This window comes from Mustela nigripes, chromosome 6 (genome assembly GCF_022355385.1).
Source record: "Mustela nigripes isolate SB6536 chromosome 6, MUSNIG.SB6536, whole genome shotgun sequence".
In the NCBI taxonomy this organism is placed as follows: domain Eukaryota; kingdom Metazoa; phylum Chordata; class Mammalia; order Carnivora; family Mustelidae; genus Mustela; species Mustela nigripes.
Genome location: NC_081562.1, coordinates 89029944 through 89043579, shown reverse-complemented (window position 1 = coordinate 89043579; position 13636 = coordinate 89029944). Strand labels below are relative to the sequence as shown.

The window sequence follows — 13636 nt, the reverse complement described above, 5'->3', positions numbered from 1 at the left end:
GGGGGATTTTTTTGTAAACCTGATTCCGTAGACCACTACCTAGCTCTCCCTGCCTAGCCCTGCCTGTCCCTTACTCAGTAAAGCCACCATGCCCTCACCTTCTGTTTGCTCATTTTAGAGTCTCTGGATTCTAACGACCAAGTCTTCCCAGATGAAGAGGCAGTCTGGTCAGGTAGAAAATGTCTAGCTAGGATTGAGATCAGGCTTCAGTCCCGGTTCTCGATGTACTGCTAAACATGTGACCTTCATTAAATCATTAAATATCTCTGAATCTATTTACTGGCCTAAAATAGGGAAGCCTTCCCCAGCTATCTTGCAGAATTGTCATAAAGGATGCGAGAGCACTTTGAAAAAGTATACATAACAGAAATGTGTGTGTGATTATATATTTGTAAAAAGATATCAGGTCCAATGACAACATCTTAGAAAAGGAGAACAGATTTCTACTGCCAAGAGTTAGGGAAGGGGAAGAGGAAGTGATTGTAATAAAGCAACATGAGGGATCCTTGTGGATCTTGACCGTGTTGGTGACAGATGCACAAACCTACATGGGAAAAGCTGTACAGGGATGCCTGGGTGGCTAAGCCAGTTAAGCATCTGTTTTCGGCTTGGGTCATGATCTCCAGGTCCTGGGATCGAACCCCACAATCAAGTCCCATATCCCCCACACATTGGTGTCCCTGCTCTACCTCTCTCTCCCTCTCTGTCCCTCTCACTCTGTGCTCTCGCTCTCACTCATTCTCTCTCAAATAAATAAATAAAATCTTTTTAAAAAGAGAAGAAAAAAAGAAAAAGCTGTACAGAACTAAATACATACACACAGAGGAATGAGTATAAGTAAAGCTGGGAAAATCTGGATTAGTTCATGAATTGTATCAAAGTCAATATCCTGTTTATGATAGTATATTATAGTTATCCAAGAGGTTAACTACGGGAGAAAGTGGTAAATGTACATAAGATCTCTCTGTGTTCTTTTTCTTTTCTTTTCTTTTTACGTTGAAGTATGGTTGATAACACAGTGTTTCTGTGTTATTTCTTACAAGTGCCTGTGGGTTAGCCACCTCAATTTAAAAAAATAAATGTTTTGAAGTAAGCTTTATGCCCAACGTGGGGCTTGAACTCACAACCTTGAGATCAAGAGTCACAGGCACTATCCACTGAGCCAGCCAGGTACCCCCTCTCAATAAAAATTTTAATTAAAAAAAAAAGTATCTGGGGCACCTGGGTGGCTCAGTGGGTTAAAACCTCTGCCTTGGGCTCAGGTCATGGTCTCAGGGTCCTGGGATGGAGCCCCACATCCCATCGGGCTCTCTGCTCAGCAGGGAGCCTGCTTCCTCCTCTCTCTCTGCCTGCCTCTCTGCCTTCTTGTGATCTCTATCTGTCAAATAAATAAATAAAAATCTTAAAAAAAAAAAAAAAAAAAGGATCATGTCTACCCTCTAGCCCCTGCAGAAACTTATGCTATCCCCTGGGAGGCTCCTCTCAAGTAGCTTTTCACGTGCATGGAACAGAGGTCTCCATTTCCTCAAGAACAAGATCCCAGAAGAGAGGGGAGGGTCTAGGAGGAGTCATTCAGATGCTTCTGAGCCTTTCCTTGCTCATCAACTTTGCCCTCAGTCTCAAAAGGCCTGACCCTGAATCACTCCTTTAGAACATAACAGCCCTTCCATAGCAAAGAAGGCCAACCCGCTGATGATGTCATGAAGCTGGATGCTCTGTTGCTTCTATCCTAAAGATCAGACAATCGTTGCTAAGAAAAGCTTGTGTATCAGTTATGAGTCCCAAGTTAAAAAAGTATTGACTGAGCCTGGGTCTTGAGAAATAAAGATCAAACATGCATACAAAGTCCCAAAACAGCTATCAAATGGCTTTAATGAACCCCAGATGGTTTTGCTAAAAACCAACAATTGTTTCCTTTTTTATCATGCAAATATGGACATGACCCTAATTAATCAGCTAGTTAATTATATTTGCACACTTCAACAACTCTCAACCTGTGACACAAGATCTGTTGCTCCAGTCCTCCCTGGCCATGGGTGCACCAAAATGATGGATGGGGCCACTGTTTCCTGCCATGGAGTTAACTAAATCAGCTTTAGTGCTATCTTGAACGCCCCAGGCATTGTGACACTTGAAATTCTAATTAGTGCAGAAAAGGCCCAAGTTGAAACAGCTTGTACTCCCTCAAGTATACCCACTTTCAGGGCCCTATAATCTAATGAGGTCTATGAAGTTTAAGATCTAGAAGAGAAATCCCTGCCTGGAGCAACAGCTGTACCCAGGATGACAAGGGGATTTGGGTTAAATTAGTGGCTCCAGATAGGAGAGAGAGTACCCCCAAATGATCTGGGAGGGAGACCCACATGACTCTGATCCAATTAGTTGTCATGTGACCTCATATCAGCTAGACTGACCCTCTGCTCTGGGTTGTAGTGATGGCAAAGAAAAAGCAGGCGGGGTTCCAGCGAAACAGATGGAAGAACTTACTGGTTCCCCACAAGGTGTGGGAGAGCAGGTGAGGGGGGTTGGGGCCAGTGATAACCTCTCACTGCCCATGGAGGCAGTAGAGCTGGGGGCAGAGGACAAGACCTACGACTCCTGAGAGAGCCCCACAAAGGAAAAAGGGAGTTCCTTTGCTGCTGCTTTGCAGTAGGAGCAAGCTGAATGTTTGCTGAACACATTTGGAAAAGGAAGAGAGGAGATAATCGTCCTAATGAATGTGCAGGAGACAATAGCAGCTCCAGTGGGAGGATTATAAGCTCATTATGGTTTAATATGATGATTGATCATCTCTGCCCGCCAGCATTAGCCTAGAATCATGATGAAGGTTGAGAGACCCATGCCAGTCAGAGCTCAAGTGCTAGTCACAAGAGAAAACATACTTGCGTGTCACTCGTGCTTTTCATGGTAAAAATTCACACACGTGGTCCCCAATTCCCTCACTTTTCCAATAAACTGTCCTTCACCCCCACCCCCAACCCCACCCCCAGCCAGCCTGACCCATTTCTCTATGATTTCTCAGCCCTGGACTATTCCTCCATATGTTTGTTCATCAGCTCTGACTCCTGAGCCCATCTCTTGAGAAAACAGCTGTAGCTTCATGGGTCTAGGTAGATCCAAAGGGTCCTTCAGTGGATACTGGCTGCCACTCGGTTCAGGTGGAAGGCCCGGGATACTTCCCGGTAGGCATTTCGAAGCAGGACATAAGGGAAACAGGACTCCAACATGTCCAGGGTCAGGAAGGAGGACTCCTCCACTACCTGGAAAGAACAGGTCAAGAGATGAGAACCACAGCTAGCATATAACTCTGTGATACCCTGTTCCTTCACTCAGTTCCCTAGGCCCTTGGAGGCCCTTAGAGTTATGAGTGAACAACGTTCCAAATCATACACCCCCTTCTTCCCACACTTGGTTTAGCTTTAGGAAAGCAATGTGGCCTCTTCGGCTTCATTATAATGGTCCCTGGGCCCCTTATCAGGGTTATATGAAGGACTCAGGAGCAGAAGGAAGGAAAGAATCACTTCTCTGCTGGCAGAAAGACTCCCATTCTCTCCCATTCTGGATGCCAAACCAAATGTGGCGGGCAGCATGGAAGCAAGTAAGGTTGGATTAAAGTGCTAATAACAAAGCTTTGCAGAGAAGGAAACAATCACCATGGCAGGCCAAGAAAGAAGGGCCTGGAATCCACATGGGTCCTCTTGTGCTGGGTCTCAGTATCCTCCCTCCCTCAGTACAGTGCTTGGGGAGCAGTAAGGATGCTGCATAAAGGAGCAGGCATGATTAATTAGTTTAATTAGAAGCCTGTGTGCTGTGGTAATCCCAGCAGCCCCCACAGCCAAGCAGAAAGATAGCTCGAGATGCCTGGATAAGACTGAGGGTAGCAGTGGAGGGCAGGGGGCGTATTAGCAAAGAGCCCCACAACCTAGCATTGTGCTAGAGGGTCCCATCCTTGAGGAAGGAACAGGGCGTGGTGCTTCCCTCAGTGCCCTCCTCATCCGCGCAGTTGTGGGACTAAAAAACACACACTGGAGAGAAGTGTCCCATATCCTCTGGCAATTCACACAGATGGGCCCTCCCCAAAATGTCTGGTGTTTCAAATCCTGAAAATTCACTCAAGAAAGAGAATTAACCTTATGGACTCTAACATGGTTGTCTCTCTTTCAAGTTTTAAAATGTCGGAGATTCTGTTATTCTCAAATACAGGCACACACGATATACACATCAGCCTCAGAGGAACAGGCACTGCAGGCTGAAGGAAAATTCTGCCAGGATGGGTAGCTCGGATCTTAGGCTGGTTAACAGAGGAATTTCTGGCCAGGCAAGACTTTCAAACCTTAAGCCAGGAGAGAAATAAGGTCTCTTTTCTGGGATATGACCCTCAGGTACAAGGAAATGAGTGATAGCTTCAAGAAGGATCCACAGGCCCAAGACTTCCTAGTGTTTGCTCCATTAAGCACGGAAAATCACAAGGCTCCTAACTGGAGGAAATTCAAGGCAGTGGAAACAGCCCTACAGCAAAGGCTGAGCAACTTAGGTTCTCGGCCCAAATCTGCCCACAGATTTTGGGGGAGACCTTGAATGTCGTCTTTCCTTCCCTCTCCTCAGTTCCTTCACCTATCAGTTTGACTGGACTAACAGCCAGGATCTGATCTCATCCTGACATCTAGGATTCCACAATTCTCAGAGAATCATCTCCTCTCCCGATGTAACCATGCCAAGAAGTAGCCGGCTGCCCGGGGGGCATGGCACTGCCCAGGCTTCACAGCCAAGACAGAAAGACCCCAGAGAGAGAAGGGCCTGCCCAGGAGCTGGTACTACATGAGTCACCTCTTAACTCAGAATACAGTTCCTTCTCCTGTATTTCTGTAAGAAAATATTTGCATTTAAATTGCTTTACAGCAGCTAGTCCCCTGGTCTCTCCCTTTCACAGAAAGTGCCTGGTCCTACCTCTGTCCCAGCTACTCTGCAGCCTCACCATGATGCAACCAGGGGCAGAAACCTTCCCACATGGGAGGGTGGAGGAGAGCAACAAAGCAGGAGGAGGCAGGCCTGAGCGGCAACACAGAATCGCCACCTCCAACCTTACAGAGGTGAAAACTGCCCAAGGATAGGAAGGAGCACAACTAGATCATCCAGAAACTAAAACAAGCAGCAGAGAGAGAGGACTAACATTCATTGAGCATCTATTACGTCCTAGGCACTTTCACATATATTTTCTTATGAATCCTAACCACTTCGTCAAAAGGATTATTGCCCACTTTGATGGATAAAAAACCAGAGTCTCAGGAAAGTTAATTAGCTTGCCCAAGGCCATGCTGCTCCAAAGACTGTGCCCTTTCTAGCATACTCCTGGCATTTGGCCTCATCTGTCTCTACTGAGCTCTCTCCCCTCACCGCACACCCCCACACAGCCCTCACATCCGTTCTCCTCTTGTTTCCATCATAATCCTTAGTCAGTCCAATCGAGGCCTTTCTCCAGCTGTGTCTAGCTAAGACACAGCTCCTACTTGATTCCTGTGCACTTATAGGAGACCCACAGGGAGGCCCAGGCTTGCCTGCGCCTAACATCTGTGGGCCTGGCAGAGAGTGCAAAAGGAAGCCTACGTAGCATGGGAATAAATAAATCAAACAAACTAGTTTGTTCTTTTTCTTCACAATCTCCCTTTATAATTTCATGAAAGGCCAGGTTTGAATTCAGAATTCTTAGGACTCCTCAGAGTTCTCCGAGAACAAGGTGGAGTGGACCAGCCCGGTTTGCGGGGCGTTTGTGGACACATTCGGAAATTCCCATCTGTGCCTCTGAACTCCAGCCATAGGTCCCTTGGCACTAGGGGTACAGGCACCAGTAGCACTGCCTGCCTTGGCAGGATGGACTCGGGGAAGAAACTCGGCACCAACTCTGCGTAAGCCCTGCAGATAGGCTGCAGCCACTTAGTGGAGAATTCCGAGGTCCTAGAAATCTTTAGCGTGGACTTCCGGGTGGAGCACTGGCTTCAGATGGGCATAGCCTGTCCCCGCAGGCCGGAGGGCCTCTGAAACACAAGGGCGGGAGTCCTCCTGACTGTATCTTAGTGCCTCACGAACCTAGAGACTCAGACTTTTAGAGCGAAAGAGTGAGTAAGCGTGTTGAAGAGGAAAACAGGGTCATGAGGAAAAGATTTTTTTAAGTTAACTGAGTCAGAGTTCCCAGAACTTTCTGCCAAAGTAGCGAGAAGCCCACAGCTTGGGAGGAAAGAGATAGGAGCTGCCTGATTCACGGCCCACCTGGCTCTCTGTCTTGCAGCTCTTCATTGAAAATTCCTTCCCTCTTCTGAGCCCCCCTCCCCCCCCCCCCCCCCCATTCAGCTCTGTGTTATTCAGCACCCTCTCTCCACAGTACTTTTTAAGGACAAGACATGCAGCAGTAGGGAGTGGTCAAGTAAAATCAAACACGAAGTGAACCAATGAGGGACACAGCTGCCCCAGCAGGACAGACTTGAGAAAAAAGGGCCCAGCCAGCCAGCGGCCAGGAAGGCCCTGTGCTACAGAGGAAGTCATCGAAGACTCTACCTTGGGAGTATAGGACAAGTCTGGAATGTTAACCAGAATGTGAGGCCTAGACCCAGAGAGTCAGGTAGATTTCAGTTCTGAGTTCATGCTTTTGAGTGATGACAATGGCAGAGACCCAGAAACCCTCAAAAGGGGTCCCCCGTCTGGCCTTTGCTCTCTTTGTTCCCAGACCAACTTAAACCAGATACATACCAAGCGCATGAGCAGAGAAATGGATTCCCGATTTCGTGTTTTAAGCTTGTCAGTCTCCTGGCCAAGCTGCAAGAGGCTGACAGAGGCCACCTGTAGGGGAAGAATTTGTAAGAAAGCAGATTTTTATGGAGGTCAGAGTAGGATAGCCTCAGGCTACAGGAAGTTAAGAAAAGATCAAGGAGGGGAGTTAAGAAGTGCTGGGATGTTCCTGGAGACTCCCAGTGGAAAAGGAGCAAACCCCTTGACTTGAGAGCCACACATGGCCTGTAAACCAGGCAGGGCAGACAGCAGCAGGCTGCTGGGGGAGAGATCGAAAGGGCTGAGCACAGAACCTAGAGCAAAGGCAGGAGCTTAATCTCTTTTCCTAGGCAGCCTTCAGACAGCAGTGTCACCAAGCTGTTTACAGCTGACTCCCCACAGGACTAGAGACAGGGCTGGGCCTCTGATTCAGATGCAGAGCTCTTGGAATTCTCCTCCTGTCAACTCCCAAGTGGCTGTTCCCCTCCCATTCACCTCCAGGCCCCCAACAGATCAAATAAGGAGGAGGAAGAGACATGATTAACTGTACCCCAGGCCCAGGTTACTCTCATTTTGCAAACAAACAGGGCAAATGGGAAAAAGGAGAAGCAGGTCCCTTCTCACACCATCTTAGAGATCTGCTGTGAATATTCTTCATATCTAAGAGGCTCACAACCCATTCAGATTGGCTGGCTGACCCCATTTAAATGGAGACCCTCTAACTCAGCTTCCAGCATAATGGTATGATTCCGGAGAGAATATGATCTAGTGTGTTTGCTCCTAAAAGGAGACAAAGGAGGCCCTAGTTCTTAAGTCAGTCCCATGCCTTACAAAGGAGTAAGCTCCCCATTCTGAGAATGCTCAAGCTGGCAGTGGGTAATGGACCATGTATCAAAAGTATATGGATGGAATTCCTCCATGGAGAACTAGGATGGAAAACTCCAGGGCCTCTTTCAACAATGGAAAGAGATTACTTATTCTGTGTTTTTCCAGAGGCAAAACTAAGATCAATGGTGATAGCTACGGGGAGTCAAACTTTGGCTAAAAATGTTTTCTAAAACAATTTTTTTCTTGAATAAATTGGATGTGACCTGCTGTAGAATCAGCTGCCTGGTTAAAAGCTCCAGTCCTAGAAATGGAGACCAGGGATTCTCAAAGTGAGATCCCAGGATGAACAGTATCAGCATCCCCTGGGAACTTGGAAATGCAAATTTTCCAGCCCCACCTCAAGTCTACTGAATCAGAAATTCAGTAGTAATTCTTATTTATGCTCCAATTTGAGAATGTGGAAAAAATTTGAATTTTCTGTCAAGATTAGAGTTAGAAAGGGCCTTAAAGGCTCTAAAACTCAGCATCTCCAATTTGATCGTGCAGCTGATCTCTGGGAGACTTTATTAAAAACAGAGGCCTGGGGCACCTGGGTGGCTCAGTCGGTTAAGCCTCCGACTCTTCATCTTGGCTCAGGATCATGAGCTCGGGTCACGAATTTATTAATAAAAGTAAACAATTATCTATTTTTATTTAAAAATCAATTTATTAATTTTTTAAAAAACAGAGGCCTGGACTCCTTACCCTGGGATATTCTAATTCAGTACATCTGGCATAAGGATCAGGAACCTCTATTTCAACAAGCTCCCTGGGATAGTCTAAGGCACCCCAACGTAGTGAATCATAGATTCAGTTTAACCTCCCTATTTAATAAATGGGCAAAATGAGATCCCAAAAGTTTGGTTCCTCAGAGGTCACACGCATCTTAGTGGCAGATCCAGAACTAGAACTCAGATTCGCTGGCTCAGTCCAATGCTCTTTCCAAGTAGTCCGGCAGAGGCTGAAACACCAGCTCTCAGGGAATTTAGAAGAAACTCCTGCCTTTCACCGAGTGGCCACTCACTCACTGAATGAATTAGGGGAGAGGTTATACTCCAAGACCCGCTCAACAAGGGCTATCTATGGACTGAAGTCACACCAGTTCCCGCTGGACTGTGCAATCTTCCATTTCATCCCCAAAGACTTTAGAACCTCCCATGCCTTATAGCCTAGGGCCACTCACCACCAGAAACTCCTTGAGGTGAGTTTCAATATTCTTGTTGTAGAGTGTGAAGAGGGCAGCAGACACCTGGATGATGGCTTTGGTCAAGCAGTGAATATTGTTGTTGTAACCTAGGTTATGATTGACAGGAGAGAGAAACAAAAGGGAATACAGTGAGTTGCCCCAGGTTGAGCCCAGCTGGTCGTCTCTCTGTTTTCCAGGCTAGGCCACCCCTGTTTGACACCAAAAGCACTAGGAAGAGTGTGAGGAATGATATACCTAAGAAATATGAGGACATGGTTAGGATATTCGGAGAAAGATATTCCTAAAAATTTCCACTGGAATTGAATTTTACGGATAGTTCATTCTCATGTATTTCTTGAAACAGAACTTTTTATACCCGAGTCAGAAGCCTGGATTCTCCAGGTAAATGTCTCCATCTCATCTCCCTACCCCAGGAGACTGACCTAAGTAGTACTGATTGCTCAAACTACTCAGAGTAGTCCTTACTTACCATCCGTCTCAATACTGTAGAAGGAAGAGGGGTCAGTGGCCAGGAGTGGGAGGGAAACTGCAAGAAAGATCAAGAGCAGGCAGGCCACCTTATATTCTTCCTCAGGGGATGAAGTATCTGGTAAGATGGAAAAAAGAAAAGAGAGAAGTAAGGTCAGCAAACAGGAGTTATCTTCTACAGAGACCCTACTCACAGAACTGTGGGGGTCACATAAGGAAACATCTATGAAACACTTTCAAAAGCACTCCAGGCAAGTCATTGCTGAAGGGGACAGGATTAGCCCCCCACTTGTCATGAGGGGCCCAATCCTAGAGGCCTCCTCTGGTGACCGGAGCAGAGCTCTTAGCGAAGGGCTCTGCAGACAAGTGGTCAGAGTTCACTGTCAGCTGCCAGATGGAATGGAGGGAGAGGCAGAAAGGAGAGGAAAGAGGCTCATGAAACCAAGAGAGAAGGGCTAGTCTAGCAGTTTGGAAAGGGCTTAATGCCAGCCCCTTGGTTTCATCCCATTCTGAGTGCGCGTAAGAAATGTGAAATGTCAGAGACAATGGGAGTCCAGGGGAAGAAGTGAGTAGGGTCAGGGTGATTCTGTGGGAAGGGAGGGTACCAGATCACTCTGGGGAACCTAGATGTATACCACACAGCTCAGCCTGAAATCTTATGTGACTGCGGATGGCTTTCTCATGGTTTCATTTGAATTAACCTGATTTCCCCTACTAGATTATAAGTTCCTCTGAGGCCTTGTCAAGCATCAAAGAGACCCTCATTTAATATTTTTTAGTCAACTGACAGGTCCATTGGTTGGAACCTGGCTAGGGGTCTAAATTGCCTAAGTATTTTCTGGGGGTTAGGGACTACATTTTCAGTCTTTCTTTAGCTCCCAGCTTATGGGCTCAGAATTCACAATCCTAAATAAAGGCTTCTTTGACATTGACATTTGCCCACCTAGAAATACAGCCCAAGCCCTCCCTTGCCCAATTCCCCCAATTTTACCAGCTTTCAGATTGGCGATAGCAGCCACCAGGGCTGGGTCAATGTCACAGCCCACTCCTGCAGCAGAAGCCAGCTCAAAGACACTCAGGGTCACCTAGTAGAGAAGAAAACAACATTCTGGACAGGATTCCCAGGAGAGAAGTGTTTGACAGAAGCTAGAGGGAGCTGGGGATTCCTGGATCACAGATCCTAGACTTCTGGTGTGCTATCATTTTATCTAGGTATTCCTTTCATGGCTTTCCATAACCTACAGGGGAAAGGTACAAATGCTTTTGTTCAGCATTGAGATACCCCATAGTACCCATCAACTTGCTATTTTTCCCTCAGGTGCTTCCTACAATCCACCTGGCCCAGGTTACCGATGCACTGTCTTCAAACTACACCTCACTTCCTGACTTCCAGACTTTGGTTCATGTGCGTCCCTCTTCCACAGTGTCCCTTCCTGTCCTCTACTTATAGCCTGGTGACACCCGTCCTTTGAGGCTTAACTCAAATCTCATAGGGTCTGTGAAGCCCTCCTCGAACACCTCAGCCCAAACCCATCTCTCCCTCCTTTAGTAACACCACTGGCTTAGCGTGGCTCACACACGCTGGTGTGAGCAGTTAGTTTTTCAGACGGGAGCGAAGACCTATGGCTCATCTCACCACCTAGAAAACAGTCCTTTAAAACCTCATGGCCGGGGCGCCTGGATGGCTCAGTGGGTTAAAGCCTCTGCCTTCAGCTCAGGTCATGATTCTAGGGTCCTGGGATCGAGCCCCACATCGGGCTCTCTGCTCAGCAGGGAGCCTGCTTCCCTCTCTCTCTCTCTCTCTGCCTGCCTTTCTGCCTACTTGTGATCTGTATTTGTCAAATAAATAAATAAAATCTTAAAAAAAACAAAAACAAAAAACCTCATGGCCTCCGAGGGGAGAAAAAGGCCTTGGAGTGAGAAGCTCTGGGTTCAAATCCCAGGGGGACCACTTTATAAATGTGTGACCTTGACTAAAACTTACTTCACCTCTTTGAGCCTCAATTTTCTCATCTGTAAAACTGGGTTGATAATCCCTCACAGAGTTGTTGTAGAGATTAAACTAGACCACTTGTATAAAACATCTACCCTACATACTCAGAGTCACTAATAGATCAATAAACCTTATTCCTTTCCTCCATCTACACATAGAAGGCAAAGCTTTGCCACGTTCCACACTGCCCTTTATTTTAAATTCCCTTTAGCTAAATGACCGTGCTCGTGGTAACCGTGGCTGGGGAGATCAGGGATCTGATCCACAACCTGTGTGATGTTCTGAGAAAGAAAGGGATGACTGAAGGGGCTACTGTTTTCTCTTTCCCTAATCTTCACATTCCTCTCAGGCATAACAGAATCTCTGATGGACAGGCCACCATCCCCCCCCTTCTCTGCTCCAACCTGCTTATTTTCACAAGCAGGCAGAGCCTAAAACTCAGTGCTGCCCAGGAGATACGGGTAGACAAGCTCTTGACAGTCTAGATCATTCGTTCCCAGCATCGGCAGCTGCCAGAAAGCCAGGTTCATCATGAAAGAACGGTCAGAAGGGGCAGCCATTCAAACCCACACGGCTCCCATGACTGCTTCACCCTTAACATCGGGCAGAGAGAGGGGGAGATTTCACAGATTTTTTTATCTCAACGTAAGGAAGTTTTTCCCCAATACCTAATTTTTTTTAAAGATTTTATTTCTTTATTTGACAGAGAGACTGAGAGAGAGCACAAGCAGGCAGAGCAGAAGGGAGAGGGAGAGGGAAAAGCAGGCCCTCCACTGAGCAGGGAGCCCAATGTGGGGCTCAATCCCAGGACCCTGGGGTCATGACCAGAGCCAAAGGCAGTCACTTAACCGACTGAGCCACCTAGGCACCCCTCTCAATATCTAATTTTAATTTTTTCTGCTAACCAGTTCCCTCTTAATCATAGGCCTCTCTCTCTCTGTTAAAGGAATCAGTTGTAAGAGAAGTGACCTGTTCTATGCCTTTGAATGCTCTTGTTCCCAGCCTTTGGCTATATATCCTACCTAAGAGACTTGTTTGTTTGAGGTGATTCAAAAGACAAAAAGATGCAGCTGACATGTGGGAGGTGCAGAAAAATGGTTGTTTACTCAGTGTGCCTGCAGAAGCCCTTCTTTCTTACATTTCTGTAGTAAATGGGGGCCTGAGCCAGGTGACCCTGATGTAGAGGAACCAAAAGTTTTAGAGCAAAGAAAAAGGAAGGGCCAGGAAAAAAGGCAACTCTGAGGGCAGGCAGGGTGGGTGGGGGTGGAAGCAATAAATCTTTTTACAAAGAAGTACCTAAGCTCCTGACTGAAGAGGGTATCTAATTTGCACACTTTAGGGGGAAACCTACAGATACTATCCTAGATCTTAGCTTTCCCCAGCAATGTTTCCCCACCTCCCACAGGTCAGCCAGGCTTCCACATTTCACCAACCCCTCATGTGTCCCCAGCTCTGGCCTCTCTCTCTAAGAATATTGTCTGACCAGTGCTCCTCACTCCACAAAATCTCTTCCAGTGTTTTCATATTCAAATGCTGCCTCGTCTCCCTACAGTATTCCTCAGAGCTGCCCCATGCCCTTACAAAAGACCTGGCTACATCCTTTTCAACAACAAAATCTCCTAAGTGGATCCTACCTCGCACTGTCCCATACCTTGATGTCTGTGTCTGGAGTGACAAACTCCTTCAGGCACTCAATGGGACCCATAAGAAATGGGCAGTGGGATGAGAACACCTGGAAGAGAAAGAAGATAAATGAGTCCCCAGGACAGGGCCCATACCTTCAGAGATAGATGGAAACAAACAAAAAAAGGGCCGAGACTTAGGCGAGGACCCCACCAGCCTCCCACACTGTCCCTTTCAGTCTGCCCCTAGGTTTCTGCACTTGTTTATCCCCAGAGATCTTCTAGGACCTCTACCAAATTAAGTTCCTCCTTTCTCAATGCTCACCATACGTTTCCACGACTTGTCATACCAACCCCTCCCTCAGAGGTCCCAGCTCACCTCCCGAAGTCCCTCTTGGGCCATGGCCCTAAAAGTGAGGATAACTCCAATGATGGTCATGCGCTTCAGCACGTTATCAGCCCCTGAGGAGAATGGAGAGCATTGGAAATGTAGAACTTAGAAGAACAATGATAGCTTTGCTTCTGTGGACCCAGCCCAGCCCCCAGATCTCCTCCCCAGACCCCTGTCATCTAGCAATGCCATTCCACAGTTCCTTCTCCCATCAGAAAGGTGCTCACCTGTCAGCTGGGGCAGCAAAGAAGCCATCAAATCAGTCTTGCTGAAGTTGGATCTGATCTGAACAAGTACATCCATGTTTTCCACCACCAGCTTCTGCAGCC

At 47.0% G+C, this 13636-nt stretch overlaps 1 protein-coding gene across 1 annotated transcript in view; it reads right to left on the bottom strand.

The window, feature by feature from the left end:
• Nucleotides 1-370: 370 nt before the first annotated feature.
• The window catches only part of NCKAP1L (NCK associated protein 1 like), a 39752-nt gene continuing 26486 nt past the window's right edge, over nucleotides 371-13636 (bottom strand). The window contains exons 24-31 of the mRNA XM_059403329.1: nucleotides 13535-13628; nucleotides 13296-13378; nucleotides 12946-13026; nucleotides 10293-10386; nucleotides 9303-9419; nucleotides 8810-8919; nucleotides 6742-6831; nucleotides 371-3260 (exon numbers count right to left, since the gene is read on the bottom strand). Coding sequence (XP_059259312.1) covers nucleotides 3129-3260; nucleotides 6742-6831; nucleotides 8810-8919; nucleotides 9303-9419; nucleotides 10293-10386; nucleotides 12946-13026; nucleotides 13296-13378; nucleotides 13535-13628 — 801 coding nt within the window. The 3' untranslated portion in view covers nucleotides 371-3128. The remainder of the gene's footprint in view (nucleotides 3261-6741; nucleotides 6832-8809; nucleotides 8920-9302; nucleotides 9420-10292; nucleotides 10387-12945; nucleotides 13027-13295; nucleotides 13379-13534; nucleotides 13629-13636) is intronic.